General features: G+C 37.9%; 2 protein-coding genes across 2 annotated transcripts; both read left to right on the forward strand.

Moving 5' to 3' along the window:
* The first annotated feature begins 997 nt into the window (after window positions 1-997).
* LOC115984610 lies at window positions 998-2,098 on the forward strand. Its single transcript, XM_031107631.1, has 2 exons — window positions 998-1,300; window positions 1,445-2,098. Exons 1-2 carry the CDS (start codon window positions 998-1,000, stop codon window positions 2,096-2,098), a joined length of 957 nt encoding a protein of 318 aa, XP_030963491.1.
* A 5,097-nt stretch (window positions 2,099-7,195) lies between these two features.
* Window positions 7,196-9,977, forward strand: LOC115984611 (putative disease resistance RPP13-like protein 1). The gene is made up of 2 exons (XM_031107632.1): window positions 7,196-9,867; window positions 9,950-9,977. The coding sequence occupies exons 1-2, from the start codon at window positions 7,196-7,198 to the stop codon at window positions 9,975-9,977; spliced, it is 2,700 nt and encodes an 899-aa protein (XP_030963492.1).
* Window positions 9,978-17,693: the final 7,716 nt, after the last annotated feature.

A 17,693-nucleotide genomic window follows, 5' to 3' on the forward strand; every position in this document is an offset into this window, starting at 1 on the left:
TAGTTCCAGCACTGCACACTGTTTGGTTTGAATTTATTAACAACTGATACGATGATTTGTGTCTTCTTTTTTGTCTTATATCTTTAATATTGTTTATGAATTTCAAACAACATAAGTCAGTACATGTCATTGCAGTCATATATACATATTAAAATGGATCCTATGCTCAATATTTGTTCCTCTAAAAATATTGGGATATCTTTATTGTACTTGTGATATGATTGTGTATGAGATGTGTGTGTTGTTCTTTAAGATGGTTGCGGAGTTGAGAACATGGGATGCCAATTGTGAGGATCTGTTGTGTGACCCCATACTTGGACACTTTGTTTGTGGGAATTTGCGTCCTTATCATGCCAATGCGCACGTGTGGGAGGAGATCACAAACTTTATTAATGCCTGCTTGGGGAAGGCTTTTACTGTGAGGTGGGTAATGAGGAGGTGGAAGCATACTCGACGGAATTATCAAAGATCAATGGGGGTCTGTACCAGAGCTCTTAGGCCCAATGTTTCCCCTGTGACCTCTCCAGACCGATTGTCCGATGACCCGCCTCAGTAAGAGGTGGATGCGTAGTCGAACTAATGTAGTGCATGTCCCTTTTGATATACTGCTGACATATTTTGTTCCCTTTATGTTCAGTAGCGTACTTTGTTATGGGTTACCATGTACTTAACCATGCACTAACCTAGTTGTATTTGTGGCCACTTACAACTGTTTACTAACTTATTGTTTCGATCTTCCATCTTTTGTATATCTGGTTACACAATATATGTGGTAAACCTCGATGAAGTATTTATATATTACCACTGTTTGTTATATATTGCCATTATTTCTTACATTTCGTGCATGCTTTTTCTTATCCATGTTGATTTAACTGTGGAATATTTTTTATTTTTTGGACTCTTTAAATCTACATGGTACATGAATCCTATAGTCCTATTAATCAATTCTTAAAATTATTATCTATCATGAGCTTACCACGTGAGATATTTCAAATAGATGGCACATGAATCACAAGAGACAGATGAGAAAAAGTGGCCTCCATATGTAGAACATATTTTTATTGAGATCATGTTGGAGGAACAACTTAAAGGTAACATGCCAAGCGGTGTGTTCAAGGGTCCTACATGGGCATCAATTACAGCTGAACTTAACCAAAGGACCAGGAAAGACTTTGTCTTTAAGCAAGTTCAACAGAAGCACAATAGGCTTCGACTCAAACAACGCAAGTGGAGCCAATTGCTAAGACACATGGGGTTGGGATGGGACGAGCAGACCCAAACAGTGACTTGTTCTGACGAAGTGTGCAGAATGTGATTGCGGTATGTTTACTATTGTTTATTAATTATAAACCTATTGCAATTATTTATTTATGCAATTTGCCTCCAAGTTGGTAATAGATGAACTGTTGTGTTCAGTGTGCTAATGTTTCCAAGGATATTGCAGGCCAATCGTGGTGCAGCTAACTTAAGGAAACAGGGATGCCCAGACTACCTATCACTGCAGCAATTATTCACCACTAGTATTGCGATTGGGAACCTCCAGATCTCCTCAAACACTCATCCCCTAAATAGTGACGAGGAGCGTGCCTTAGAAGAAGAGCTTGCCAATGCCAATGCCAATGCCAATGCAAGTGCACCCACTCATCTGGACGATGATTGTTACACCCCTAACTTTGATAGTTTCCCACAAACTGTGGAGGATGCTGAGGTTGAGGAGGTAACCCGGAGGGAGGAAAAACGTCCTGTGCAAGATGCAAGTGGCAAGGGTAAGAAGGCCTTGAAGAAGTCGGATAGGGTAAGTGAAATGACTACGGCCCTAAAAGAGTACAACGCAATGTCCGAACGTAGGTATAGTGGTAAACTCGGCAGGGCTAGCGGTTCATCTGACCAATTCTCTCAATCCGTTGTAGGGGGTGATCCTTGTTCACTTTCCAAGGCAATGGGCGTGCTGAACACGTATGCGGATCTGAGTAACAAGGCCTACATCAAGATGTTAAAGGTTTTGCAGCAAAAGGATAATAGGGTAGTGTTTATGTGTATGCCGGAGCATAGGAGGAAGTCTTGGATTGAGGACATTTTAAACCCGGAGGAGGATTGATGATGCATTGTATCTCCTATGTCTAAGCTATTTGGTTTTTATGTTCTATGGATTCGATTTGTTCTATTTACATTTATATTATGTTTTGTATGGATAATACGAAGGTTTATGTTATTTATGAACTTGTGTGTGTGTGTGTGTGGACAAATCAGACTCCTTGAAATAAAATATCCACAACAAATTGTTTTCCCTCTTCTCCAATTTATTTTCCTTATAATTTTTTTACTTCAGTTTTATATTTTAATGGAATGCACTTTTTATATAAATTGTGCTTCTAAGATATATTAGGACATGCTACGATTATTCCTTGGAAACAAATGATGGGGTTGAGAGTCGGTGAAAGGGAGGGAGGGAGTTTTGAGTTCTAGGTTTATGTGGGCTTCAGCTTGGTGTGAGTTGGGTCTAGTGGTCAGTGGGTTCTGTGATTTGGACATGATAGGGGTCTGAGCTTTGGTATGTGCTAGTGTTGTGTGTTGGCAATGTATGTTAGCTTGGTACATTCCTGAAAACACAAATTATAATACAGTTGCACTCTACAAAATATGCTATAATGTACTTGAGTCAGGCACTATGTCAGTTTCAAAACAAATCCTATAGTTGGTACAATCCTACCAGCTCAAAAAGTGGTGAAATTTGGTTTTGATAACTATGATTATTTATAATTTCCAAAGTACACATCTAAACCATAATTGTCACTAATCATCCTATTCCTATGTAAGTTCAAGTAGGCAAAGTATTTTGTAACAAAAGTTTCTCTAAAAAAGAAGGCATTTACAACTGCTTTGTGCATAATAATATAAACTGTAACAAGACACCCCATTCTAAAGTACAAACTCAGATGTTGTCTAGTACGGTATTAACAGCACAATCATGATCATGATAAGAGCCAGAATTCAATCATTAGTCTAAAAATCCAAAATTAGAGAACAATCACTAGAAGCCCAAGTCATTTTTTGAATTCACATGTATGAAAATAGTAGTAGTAAAAAAAAAAAAAAATTGAAAAGTTGTGAGAATTAGTGGAACAAAGTGAAAAGGATTGATAGCTACTATACAAAAAATATAGTAATAAAATTTTGCATTAACATATGGTAGTACATAAAAAGTGTGAGTCTCCAAACAAAATTGAGTCTCCAAAAAGTGTGACTTTTTTTCACTTTCTAAAACCCATAACTTGAAAACAAGAGATTGTTTCACCCCCTATATAATATCTCACTGCTTCACATACATGATAAGTTCTAGAGATGTTAACAATTGGTGATAAACAAACTTCTAGTTAAAAATACAATGCCATTTGTTTTACAGATTGTTGCTTTTTTTTTTTTTACTACGTTATTTACTTATTGCTTCTACACCTTTAACCACAACATAATCAGTTTCATTATGCCTCTTTCAAAATACCAAACAAGGTCCTAAATCATACATGTCTATCATAAAAGCGATGAAAATTTCGAACCTCATATGATTCCCATTTTTCTTTGTTTCTCAAGGTTGAGAACATAATTTCCAAACCATTTTTCCATCGATCCTAACTTATCCTTTCTTATATCTTTGTTTTTGAGCCTCTACCTCAACAAGTTTTTACCATTTCCAATACTTCAATCCCAATGGACCTTTAAGATTCATAATTCATAGCAAACAAAATCAACAGAGCAAACAAAATCATAATTCATAATTCATAATTCATAGCAAACAAAATCAAACAAAGAAGCACCAGTAATATCTACAGAGCAATTGGTTGGTAACAAGAACAAGCAGCTTAATTGAAAAAAAATAAATCAAATAGAGAAGCACCATAAATTAGTTCCATAAATTATTTAAAAAATAAATAAAATAAACCCATAACCATGGGAGTTCAGTAGATCAAACCATTGAAGCAAACTGGCATACTTCAAACAGTGGGAAAATGGGTTATTTAGAGTAAAACCCATTTGCATACTTCAAACCATTGAAGCAAACCGGCAATGGGTAAGCACAATAATATCATATAAACAAAAAAGAAAAAAAAAAAACCAAAAAAGCATGTCCCTTTATTATTTTCTCACCAACCAAACAACGGGGAAAAACAAAGGCAAATAGAGTTCAAGCTATTTCTGTTCATTTTTCTCAAAACCCAAATGCAAATCACACAAATCAGATAAATAAAAAAGGTGAAAGAGTACGTTCAAGGGATGAAGTAGCACCATCTTGGGTCAGAGGAGATCGTTTGTGACAAAATGGGGAAATGGGTGACGTTGTTGTTGTTGCTTGTCGGCGCCGCTGGGAAATGGGTCACGACGGAGGAGATTGCGCCGCTGTACACGTCGAAGAGTTAGGTGTTGTTCACTCATGATGGTCCTGATGAGGCGAGGGAGCTTGAGAAATTTTTATGGGTTTGGGTTTCCTCATCGGCGCCGTTGGGAAATGGGTCACAACGGAGGAGATCGCGCTGCTGTACACGTCGGAGAGTTGGGTGTTGTTCACTCATGATGGTCCTGATGAGGCGAGGGAGCTTGAGAAATTTTTATGTGTTTGGGTTTCCTCATTGGCGCCGTTGGGAAATGGGTCACAACGGAGGAGATCGTGCCGCTGTACACGTCGGAGAGTTGGGTGTTGTTCACTAGTGATGATGGTCCTGACGAGGCGAGAGAGCTTGAGAAATTTTTCTGGGTTTGGGTTTCTGCTTTGGGAGAGTGACAGGGCTGAAGGGGAAGGGGAAATGAGAAAAAATAAATTTTGATGGGATGAAAATATTCCGCGAGTAACAAAACAGAAGTGCTCTGACACAGTAACAGGTGTGGGGCCCATGAATAGTGTGAAAAATATTGAGTGATAGAAATTGGGTGATGATGCCAAACGGATGTGAAAAATTGAGTGATGAGTGATGGAAACTGAGTGACGGAAATTGAGTGATGAATTTTCCTTGGGCAAACAGGCTCTAAATAATCAACAATCAAAGCACATGTTATACGAGATAATAACAAGGTACAATGTCGTTGATCTCTTCGAGAAAGAAAGAGAGAAGTCCTTCTTGGACAACCCTTTTTTGGTGTAGCGTTAGTTAGAGGAGCAAGGAGAAAAAAGTGCACTGCCAGCCAACAACGGAGCCCATCATGTCTTCTTCTTCTTATTGGATTGTTTGAGGCAATGAGGGCTTTGCTATAGGGTTAAGATTTGATTAAGGTGAAGAGAGATCTTTTGTCTCCTGCGTTTTAGAATTAGATGGGGATGGCCAAGCTGGGTTTGATTTAGAACCGAGTAGGATAAAAATTTGATTTTGGAACCGGGTCAGTTACATGTAAAATAATTTTTGTAATTTTGTTAGTTAAAAAAATTCTGGATCACTATTCAATTAGCCATATAAATAATTCTAATAGTAGTTAAAGATAGACTAATACTACTCATCTTTAAAATTAAAGGGACCAATAATGCACTTTTAGAACTTGAGGGACCAATTACACTCATAAGGTAAATTTCAAATATACATCAAATACAAATAGTGTAGTTTCGCCAAAAAAATTAAAATATCATCTATCACTTCTTGTAAAGCATTTAAAGATGCTAGCAACTAAAATACTAAAAAAATGCAAGCTACAGACGAGCTATACTTAAAAAATTAAGAAATAAAGCTAAGAGCACTAGCAATAGGAGTGTAAATACCCCCAGTTGCTATTTTACAATCCAAAACAGCAAAAACCCACTCCATCCAAGTTTCTATGCTTAAAAAAATTTGCAACCTATGAATAGTGAGGTTGCATATATGCAACAAGAAAAAAAAATTTTAATCTTGTGGTTATGCGTGAAGAGAAAAAGATAATGGGAGAAAAATAAGAGAGAATAATACTTTTTATTATTTTATTAAGTAATTTATATTATTTTATTGAGTTGCATATAAAAATAAAAATAAAAATATAAAGTAAATTGATAAAATAGTGTTTAAAGATGCAAAATATATATATATATATAATTTTTTTTTCATCTTTTTTCATCCTATGCTAGTTTGTATTAAAAATAATGTTTTATTTATTCTCTCTCTTCCTGTATTTTAAAAAATATTTTCCCTTTCCCTCTTTTATGTCTTCCCTCTTTTCCGCCATTTCTCCCTCTCAGTTTTTTTTTTTTTTTTTTCCTCTCTTTACTTATCCTGTGCCGTTTTTATCTTCTTATTTTTTCTTCTCTCTTCTCACCGGTTCTCTTTCCCTTTCATCGGTGGATCATGGATCGCGGCTGAGATCTGGTCCGGTTTTGTGTTGGGTCGTGGTGGCTGGCGGTGTCCTATGTAACTCTCAACCATAAAGAAAGAAAAAACCGTCGAAACAGCAACTTCATAATTCAGGCAAAATTTGGTATTTAGACTGTTTTTCGAAATTTTTTTGTGAATAACATGCGTGTCAAACTATTTAGTTAGTTGGACTGGCAAACTCGAGTCCCAGCTCAAAATTCAAACTATAGTGGCGTTTTTTTTAGTGGCGTTTGTCAAAAACGCCCCTATATGGACCCTATAGTGGCGTTTTCTATAAACGCTGCTATAGGCACTAAAAAAACGCTACTATAGTGTTTGCTTTCCAGCCCAAACTCGAGTTTCGCAAACTCGAGTTCCAAAATCAGTCCAACTTGCTACATAGTTTGACGCGCATGCTATTCACAAAAAAAATTTCTAAAAACAGTCTAAATACCAAATTTTGCCTCATAATTCAGATCAAAGGAAGTTTTCTTCCATATCTGCTTGAATCCTATGTCAGAATCCGCTGAGAGCGATCGTCCAAAACTTCCCAAGGTGAAAACTTCCCAAGGTGAAAACCGATCTCTTTCCCCACTATTTGGCTTTCACCTTCTACTATCTCTCTTTCTTGACTTCGGATATGTGAAACCATCTCCGCCTTGAACCGAATCTCTTTCTTCTTCCACTATTTGCCCTTCACTTCCCGCGTAATTCTGCTATTCCGTTACGTTATGTAACGAAGTCAAAGTCGACAGAACACCTTCTGATCCCGGAAGTTAGCTTTCTTCCTTCTTTGCCTGAATCTTTCAAGAATCCGCCGAGATACTTGAAAAGCTGAATACCGTCTCTTTCATTCGTGGTCGTATATGCCTTTTACTTCGCCGTCTTTCACGAAAATGGATTACAGCTGGAACCTGGTGAAAGGGGATATTGAGCGGCTGGAATCGCTTTTTTCCTCTTTATCCGGAATCTTTGGAGAGCAGAAAATTGTTAAATTACAAGGCTGTAAAGTTCAGATGTTTCCTTTGTCCAGATTATTAGAAATCTATGGAGAACAGGAGGAATTTCTTTTCGAATTCTTGGAAGAACAGATAATCTACTATGAATGGCTGAAGAAGTCGGTGGAGTCGGAGAAATTGTTGAAGACACTTGCTGAGATGGTCGATAATTTTGAGAAGCGGTACAAAGTTGATGATAAGGAGAAGCAGGACGAGGGAGGTGCGCTTGATGATGAGGAGAAGCAGCATGAGAGAAGCGTGCTTGAAGTGAAGAAGCACGAGAGAATTATGCTTGAACTGTGGCTCGAGGAGCTTCAGGAAGCTGTCTTTAATACAGAGGATCTCGTGGATAAGATTCACACTGAAGCTTTGAGACACAAGTTGGATGGACAATTATCTGAAAAGATGGAGGACATCCGTCGCTGTATAGAATCCTATGTGAAGGCAGGAGATGTACTCGGATTGGCTGGACGAACATATAAAATCGAGCAACTGGAGAGTCAAAAGCAACCTCTAGATCCAACAGACTATATTTATTTTGTAGATGAGTCAGATCCAACAGATTATATTTGTTTTGTAGATGATTCTGAGGTATTCGGTATGGATTGTGATAAAGAAGAAATTATTAAGCTCTTGCTGTCAGATGATGCAAATGATAAACAGTTGCCTGTGATTTCCATAGTGGGCAATGGTAGGATAGGGAAAACCACTCTTGCTAGGCTTGTTTACAACGAGCAGAGACTAAGCCACCATTTTGACGGGAAGGCCTGGGTTGACGTTCCAGATGATTTCAACTGGGTGATAAAGTCAATTTTGAAATTCCTCACTTGGCAGTATAAGGATCTCAAGGAAAAGTATAATGATCCCGACAAACTAGAGTTGGATCAACTTGGATTTGAATTGCAGAATTACCTTAAGGGGAAGAGATTTCTACTTGTTCTTGATGGTGCGAAACGGATTCCTAGTTCTAAAGGATGGGAGGCCTTACGATCTGCTTTCAAATTTGCCGCAAATGGAAGTCGTATTATTGTGACAACGCGCAACAAAGTTATTGCATCAACGAAGTATGCTGTCAGAACTTATTATATGGAGCCATTATCAGAGGAAAAATGTTGGCTGATATTTGCAAAATTTGCTTTTGGAGACCAAAACCCTACTTCAGATACACAACTAGAAGTTATTGGCAAAGAAATTGTGCAGATGTGTCACGGCTTGTCTTCATCAGTGAGAATACTTGGGTATCTCTTGCGTTTTAAGCTACAACAGGAGGAGTGGGAAGCTATACTTAAGCGCCTGAAGCCTTCGTCAGATTCAAGGGAAAATGTTCACGTTGTCCCTAATTTCAGACTTCTTGAAGATCTAAAGCGATGCCTTGCATATTGTTCCATATTTCCCCCAGATTATGAATTTGAGATGGAGAAGTTAGTCCTCTTATGTATGGCAGAAGGTTTTCTGAAACCGCGCTCAATATGGAAAACAGTGAAAGAGGTTAGTAATATCATTGAATTGGAGCCTTTTTTTCAGAAATCAAGTCGCAATGAATCAAGTTTCCGGATGTGTATGAATAACTTGGCTGCTTATGTGTCTACGAGGTATTGTTTCAGATTGGAGGATAATCATCCTTCTGAAATGCCTTTAAATACTCGGTATTTGTCACTTGTTGGCGGCAAATATGAAAATTCAGTGATATTTGAGGCCATAGATAGAGCCAAACGTTTAAGGACTTTTTTGCCACTTGATCATGAATCACGTCATTTACGTGCTACTGAACTGCAGAATTTGTTGTCCAAACTGCAATTTTTACGAGTGCTATCTTTATCTCATTACCATATCACTGAGATACCTGATTCAATTGGCAATTTGGAGCATTTACGGTACATTGATCTCTCTCACACTCCAATTAAGAGATTACCTGAATCGGTTTGTGAACTCTACAATTTACAATCATTGATATTGTCGAATTGTCATTCTCTTACTGAATTGCCAGAAAACACGTCAAAACTTGTGAACTTGCTTAATCTTGATGTTAGTGGAAGCGGTTTAAGTGAGATGCCAAGAGATATGGATAAATTAAGAAATCTCCGATTACTACCTTGCTTTATTGTGGGCAAAAAAAGTGGCTCTCTTATAGAGTTAAAAGATATTAATTGTCTTGAAGGAACACTTCACATTTTGAAGTTGCAGAACGTGACCTCTGAGAACGTTGCACATGGTACCCCCTTGATGGACAAGCATTCTATTGAAGAGCTAGTGTTGGAATGGGATGAAAATACTGCTGATCCAGAAAATGCTAGAAAGGTGCTTGCAGGGCTAAAACCTAGTTGTAGTTTGAAGAGGCTTACCATTAACTTTTACTGTAGTCCAAAATTTCCATCGTGGTTAGATGGTAAGAACATATTCAACGACATGGTTTTCCTACGTCTTAGCAATTGCAATAGTTGCTCAACCTTGCCATCACTCGGGAAACTACAAAAACTTAGAGTCCTCATTATTGAATGCATGGATGCAGTGGAGGAGGTGGGTCCTGATTTCAATACTGAGCCACCTACGTGGATGCATAGGGGGTTTAGGTATTTGGAGAGGCTAACATTTGAGGGGATGTCAAAATGGACAAAGTGGGTTCCATCAAATGTGCTCCCTTGCCTGCAACAGCTTTGTATACGGAGATGCCCCAAGCTGAGGGGGAACTTGCCCAAAGAACTTCCTTCAGTAGAAAGAATTGAGATTTCTGAATCTCAGGAGCTTGTGACTGCACTTACAACAGAGGCATCATTGAACAATTTACATTATCGTGAAAAGATTGTGTTCGTAAGTGACGATAAAGTGACTTCTTTTACATCTGAAGGTGCCACAGGATCATCATCGCCCATGATTGAAGGTATATTGTTTGTAACAAGTTTTGTTGGTTAATTAATTGGTCATAATTTTATTCATCAAATGGCTTTGATTAGTAATAGGTTTTTTTTTTTTTCCCTGAATAAAAAGTAATATTTATTAGGATACACACGAAAATAGTAATACTATTGTTTTAAACTGGATTTATAATATATTATATAATCAGAGTACAACTACAAAATGACTTAACATTTGTAGTTGTAAACTAAAGTTATGCAAAATAAGGGTTTGACTTACCTTCAGTAACTTTTTTAACTATATTTGATTTAATGTATTTACTAGTTTGTAACTTCATGTATATACATGAAATACATTTACATATTTATGTAACTAAATGCATATATATATAATTTTTTATATTTATGCAAAAATATAAAATATCTACTTAGAAAATAAATATAAGTTTATTTGAAACAAATGAAAAAAAAAAATCATTTAAATTGTTATCTATGAAATTTAAAATTTTTAACTTGTCCAACCATTAATTGTATATAATAATATTATAAAAAAAATAATTGTATATAATAATGATTCTATAAGGAAAAAAATATTGATAGCAAATGTTATTAATTTTTGGTTGTGCTAAAATTTAGTTTACGTTAATCTACCTCTAGAGTATAAAAATATATATATTGACTTTATTGCTTTGATTTATTTTGTATTTTAGACATTTTAAAATTGTTTGTTTTATTTTGGTTTTTTGAGCTTTAATTTTAATTAAATTGGTATATCAATCCCAATTGTGGATATTGTAATCACATAATGAAAATGGACTTAAGGAGAGCAAAATTATTGCAATTGCATAGCCAAAAAGAACATAACTGTCGGCACTGCTAAAGAGAATTCATACTACAATATTTTTCTTGCGTCTTTTTTTCAAGGAAAAATAAAAATAAAAATATTTTTATGTAATAAGTTGAAAAAGTTACAAATTTGAATGATTAGTTTTCTTTTTGAATAGGTTTTTTTGTTAAATAATTTGTTCACTCATTGTTGTTTGTTTTTGTTCGGATTATTTTTGTTGTTTTTTGGGCTTTTCTGTTGTTCTTATTTGGGCTTTTTTGTTAAGGATTATGTTTAAGGGGCTAGAATTATTTTTGGATTATGTTAAGGATTATATTATCTACAACATTTTAAAAACAAATCTTACACAAAAATTTGTTATTAATAGGTTAAAAAGTGATGTCAATATTGGGCCTAAATTAGTATTAGTAACCAATTTATTTGTTATGAAATTATTATAAAAATGTTATGAACGTAGCATTACTTTTATTTTTATTGAACCTAAATTCTTGTAATTCTTAAGTCAGGGTGGTCAATATTTTCATTAGAGTGGTCAAAATAGGTTATTTTAGTGTGTGTCTATATATATATATATATATATATATACACACATTTTTTGGCAAGTTAGGGTAAACCTGTGACCACCCTAAGTTACAAGTGGAGCCACCCCTGCACGAAATCCTCATTCCCGATGGTTGAGGGTGTTGTAGATACCTCATTTCCCATGACTCAAGTTGTATTATTTTTAACATGTAGTTTTGTTGGTTAGTTAAATGGGATGAACCGGTACTACTCTTCATAAAAAAAAGAAAAAAAAAATAGTTCTATCAGATATATTGTAAGAATTAGATCAAATTAGTACCTTTCGTTAGAATTGATAATCTCTATGACTTGAATCATTAGTATTCGCTTAATTATTGTTTGTGTCTAATATTTTGGCAAAGTTGCAAAGACAATAAAAGAACCTAAAAAAACAGAAGGAATGGGAGTAAGGGAGGAAGAAATATGTTTAGAAATAGCAACATCTTTGGAAACAAAAGGAACTAAACATGAACAATTTTTTTTTTTTGGATAGGTATTAACATAAGGAATTTATAGAAAAAAATACTTATCTTTTTCTTTCTTCAGATGAAAAATCTCCATTTCCCTTGACTCAAGGAGCGCCAGAGTCCTTATTGCCCCCGGCTGATGGTGTCGTAGATACCTCAGTGCCAATTACCAAAGGTAATTTATTTTTAACAAGTAATTTTGTTGGTTAATTAATTTGTCACATTTGATTTTCATGAAATGGGTTGGACTGGTACTACTTTGGATACAACAAAAAAATATTAGGTTTATTGTAGACAGTAGATCTAATAAGTAACATTTCTTAGAATTAATAATTTCCCTGGCTTGAATCTTTAGTTTTCTCTTATTTATTGCTTGTGTTGACTACGTAGGCAAACTTGTTAAGACACAAACAAACCTTAGAAATAGAAGGATTGGGGGGGGGGGGGGGGGGGTGGACGGTAGGGAGGGAGTGAGGAAGAAACAACTACTTTAGAAATAGCAACTTCAGGAACAAAAGGAATTCATCGAAAAAGAACCCTCTTGTTTTTTTTTTTTTTTTTTTGGGTGAAATTTCCTCATTGCCCTCGACTCTAGGCGCCGTAGAATCATCACTGCTGCTCCTAACTGATGGTATAACACAATCCTCTTTGCCAGTGGCTCAAGGTATCTGTAAATACTTGCTTACCTTTATGACCATGACTTAGTATATTATATGTTACAAAAAATTTTATTGGTTAGTTAATTTGTTAAATCCTTTTTTCATGAAATGGGTTGGACTGGTTATACTTTTGATAACACAAAATAATTTTGTTAGATTTATTGCACATACTATATCTAATAAGTACCTTCGTAAGAATTGAGAAATTTTGTGGTTTGAATCTTTAGCATTCTATTACATGTTACTTGTGTGTGCTAATTAATATTTTGGCAAAGTTAGTCAGAAAGTGAAAGAAACTTTATTGGCGTAGGACAAGGGGAGCAAAGTAAAATCATATTTAGGAATGCTTGTGCAGCTTCAAGTTTGAGGAATTAGGGCTAGTGTTTAGTGGGAAAAAGTTTGGAAAATAATAAGGGATAATTGGATTTTTAATGGATAGAAGGAATATCGGGGTTCGAGTATGAAACAAAGGAGAAAACCCAAGATTTGGGATGCTGTTCTGAAGCTGTGAATTGTAACCTAGGATGCTCGAACACAAACACGGGTAAAGATACGGGTAGGGATACGACACAGCGACATGAGTAATTTTTGAAAAATTATAATATGAAATAGTATGCATGATACCGGTATGACACGGGTACGACACCCCAAATGAAGTGTCCATGCATCCTAGACTGTAACCCATGAATAGTGACAGGGCTGTTTGGGTGTAATTTGGGGTTATTTGATGGATGGGTTTTGAAGTTTTGGGAAGAGATAAGAGAAACTTATGAGGTCCGTAGTTGTCTCTGATTTTTTGAGTTTTTTTGTTACAAGAAGCTGATTCTCTCTTGGCAAAATTTAGGGATGATGCACACATAAGCTCTCTGTTTTCTTAAGCTTTTGATTGGGGGGGGGGGGGTATGTAGCTTCTTCATTGAGTCCAAATCTTTTCAATTAGTAGTAGAGGAAGGGGGTTGTTATTTCTTGTTAAGGATTTTTGAGAGGGGCAAATTCTGTATGAGATCAGTTTTTATGGGCAAGAATTCAGCACAATGGCTGATGTTTAACATTGAACATCTTGTTGTTGGGGAGAGTTCCAAATAGTTTTTTACTTTTAGAGAAGGTGACACTACATTTACTCTCCAAAGGAGTTCCAACTCTTATGGTCAGTTCTTGCTGTTGACTGAACTCAAAGCTGGTGGGTCTAGGAGGTCACTTATTATACTGGAAGGCAAAGAGAGATTTGGTTGGAGGGCTTTTGGCCTGGAACTTAGAAAATTGCTGAATCCTTCTTAATATGTAGTGGGTGGAGAAGGTCTTCCTAAGTTCATTCCTCAGGTGCGGAGGTTTAACTTGGAGGCTCAAAATTCTAGAACTTTTATTGAAGTTGTGCAAGGCTTTCACGGTAGAACAGAGGATAGAATGCAGTCAAAGAAACTAGGATTCATAGCCAAGGGGAAAAAAACACAGTTAGGAGAGGAGAAGATGGGGATGAATCTAAGACTCACAGGTGCAAAAATAGGGGAATGGTGGGTAAGTCTGATAAGTTGGAGGTGGTGGGAAGGGTGAGGAGGGAGCAAAGCATTAATGAGGTGGTAGAGGTAGGTGAGCAAAATTTGGCAGACGCTATGATACGTTTCCCAAGTTTGAATTTGAATGCTAAAGCTTATGGAAAGGGGAAGAGGAGTGATTTTAGGAGATCTTACTGGACAGGGAGAGGTCTTGTCGTGGAAGTTGATGTGATAGGGAGGAGGCGGGTTTCTTGGGTTAGAAAGAAAGGAGGAGATATGAAGATTAAAGGGGATTCACGGGCAGTGAAATGGGATTGCAAAAAGGATGCATCAAAGGCCCTTTTATGGGTTCCAAGGGGAACTAACCAGGCTGTTGTAAAGCCTGTTATGGGCCTAGGAACAGGCCCAGTGTTGACCGACACAAGTGTGGGCCACTTTAACTCAGTTTTTTCAGGCCCAAGTACATTTGAAGTGGGCGAGAGCTCTCTGGCTAGAGAAGGAATATCAGCCCAGGCTCAGCTGACTTTGGCGCACCCCATGTTCTATCCCCAGTCATTCGATCTTGAGCCAGAAGTGCCGGACCAGTGCGCAAAGCTTCTGGTGGAGGCCGACGGCCCTTTCTCCGCCGGAACAAGCTCCGACAAGCCCAGGTTGCCTCTGGGTAAGGCCGATGGCCTCTACTCTGTCGGAACTAGCTTTGTTGGACCTTCGTTACCACCGAGTAAGGTTGCCGGCCCCTTCTCCGTCGGAAATAGCCTCGATGAACCCATGGAGTCACCGGGTAAGTCAGTTAAGGTGTTTTTGTGGTCATCGGTTGAAAGTTTTTTAGCGGATTTCTTTTTGAGCTTATCTCGAGCTGGGCTTGTGGTTTTGGGTGACAAGGATGGGGTTAAAGGTGGTTGGGTCAGTTGTGCCAACATTAGGCCGGAAGCTGTCCTTGATCTTGAGCAATCCAGTTTAACAGTGTTACCCACGAAGGCACTGTGTGGTGTCCTTGGGGTGAGTGCTTTGGCGGAGGAAGGATTGAACAGTATGGGTTTGGGCGGAGAGGATAGTTTTTCTATGCCTCTGTTGTCAATCACTCCCTTTGGGTTACCTTCGTCAACCGACTTGAATTGTGGTAATGAGACAGTGGAGTGTGTGAATATGTTGGATGTTTCTAGATGAGTGAAGAACAGACTTCCTAGTTTTAGTAAACTGGTGGGGCTGCCTTTGAGCCGACATGAGGAGCTATGTATTGCCTTGTTAAAAAAGATTGAGAGGGAGATGGAGGCTGCCAAAGTGTTAAACAGGAAAGTTCCAATCTCTAGAAAAGTTGTCCTCTATAAGGATAAAGGGAAGAGAGAGCTGAGGAATTTGCAATCTTCGGTTAATTATGTTGGTAGGTAGTGTGTTGGCTGCTGAGCTAATTTATCAGTTGAGGGTTTCTTGTCTTTATGAATTTAAAAATTCTTTCTTGGAATGTTAAGGGGCTGAATGACTGTCGGAAACGTTCGATAGTGAAAAATTTATTGCGTGAGTGGAAGTGTGATGTAATCTGCCTTCAGGAAACTAAGCTTACTGGCCTGGACAGACAGATGGTTGGCAACCTGTGGAGTTGTCCTTTTGTGGATTGGGTGGCTTTGGATGCTATCTAGACAGCCGGTAGGGTGTTGATGATGTGGGATAGTAAGGTTTTAGAGAGGTTGGAGTTTTTGGTGGGTTCTTTTTCTGTGTCTGTTAGGTGGCAAGGGGTGGGGGACGGATTAAGTTGGGCGTGTTCTGGGGTCTATGGCCCAGTTGATAACAATGCGAGGGGCTAATGTGGGTCGAGTTGGTTGGTGTTCAACAGTACTGGAACGTCCCTTGGTGCTGCATCGGGGATTTTAATATTGTTCGTTTCCCTAGTGAAGGGTTGGGTAATTCTCGTCTTACTCCGGCAATGGAACTTTTTTCGGAGTTCATTGAGGATCTTAATTTGATAGACTTGCCTTTGGAGGGAGGGCGCTATACTTGGTCTAGCGGATCAGACCAGCCTTCGATGTCTAGGATAGACAGAGTTTTGGTGTCTCCTGATTGGGAGGAGCGTTATCCGGATGTGATCCAACGGATTTTACCTCGCCCTATTTCAGACCATTTCCCTATTCTAGTGGAGGCTGGGGGAATGGCGAGAGGGAAAAGCCTGTTTAGGTTTGAGAATATGTGGTTAAAGACGGATGGGTTTACTGATAGAGTGCATTCTTGGTGGAATCGACATTCGTTCTCTGGCACTCCTAGTTTTGTATTTGCCAAAAAGCTGAAGGCTTTGAAAGAAGATATCGTTCAGTGGAATCGTTTGGGGTTTGGTCACGTCGGACACAAAAAGACTCAATTATTAGAGGCTTTGAAATTATTAGATGCCAAGGAAGGGGAGTTTGGCCTCTCTGATGTAGAGTCTTGCGAGAGAGCTGTGGTGAGATCTGAAGTAGAGAATCTTCTCTCCTTGGAAGAAATCTCATGGAGACAGAAATCTAGGATGTTATGGATAAAGGAAGGAGATAATAATACTAAATTCTTCCATAAGGTGGCTAATTCCCGTAGAAGGTTTAATCATCTGAGTACTTTGGAGGTGGATGGGGTGATTTATGAGGAGGAATTTGAGGTGGCTACTTAGGTAGTAAAATTTTATAAAAATTTGTATCAGGAGACAGAGGAGTGGAGGCCTTTTGTGGATGGTTTGGAGTTTGATTAGATAGATGGGTCGGAGAGGGGTTGGCTTGAAAGGAGATTTGAGAGGGAGGAGATTCTTCTAGTTGTTAATGAGCTGGTCGGAGATAAAGCTCCAGGTCCAGATGGTTTTTCTATGGCTTTTTTCCATCATTGTTGGAAAGTGGTGGAAAGTGATGTTCTAGTAGTTTTTGAGGAGTTCTATAATCATAGTAAGTTTGAGAAATCTTTGAACGCTACCTTTATAGCCCTTATTCCTAAGAAGAATGATGCTTCCAATATTCGAGACTTTAGGCCTATTAGCTTGGTGGGGAGCTTGTACAAGATCTTGTCTAAGGTTCTGGCAAACTGCTTGAAACTAGTCTTAGATCAATTGATTTCTGAGTCTCAGAATAGTTTTGTGGGAGGTAGACAGATTCTGGACTCAGTTCTCATTGCCAATGAGTGTGTTGATAGTTGAGTGAAGAGTAAGATCCCGGGGGTCATTTGTAAGCTAGACATTGAGAAAGCTTACGATCATGTGAATTGGGAGACCCTTCTAGATCTTTTGAAGAGAATGGGTTTTGGGGAGAAGTGGTGTAGGTGGATTCGCACTTGTATTTCTACTGTCCAGTTTTCTATTTTGATTAATGGGGCTGCAGCTGCCTTTTTTGGGAGCACGAGGGGTCTAAGACAAGGGGATCTGCTATCTCCAATTTTGTTCTTGGTCATGATGGAGGTCTTGAGTAGAATGCTGAAAAGAGTTGAAGGTGCTAGCTTAATCAGGGGTTTTAAGGCTGATGGAAGACGGGGTGTAGGGGAATGTGTCTCGCATCTTCTGTTTGCGGATGAT

Source organism: Quercus lobata, chromosome 4, assembly GCF_001633185.2.
Source record: "Quercus lobata isolate SW786 chromosome 4, ValleyOak3.0 Primary Assembly, whole genome shotgun sequence".
NCBI classification, from domain to species: Eukaryota; Viridiplantae; Streptophyta; class Magnoliopsida; order Fagales; family Fagaceae; genus Quercus; species Quercus lobata.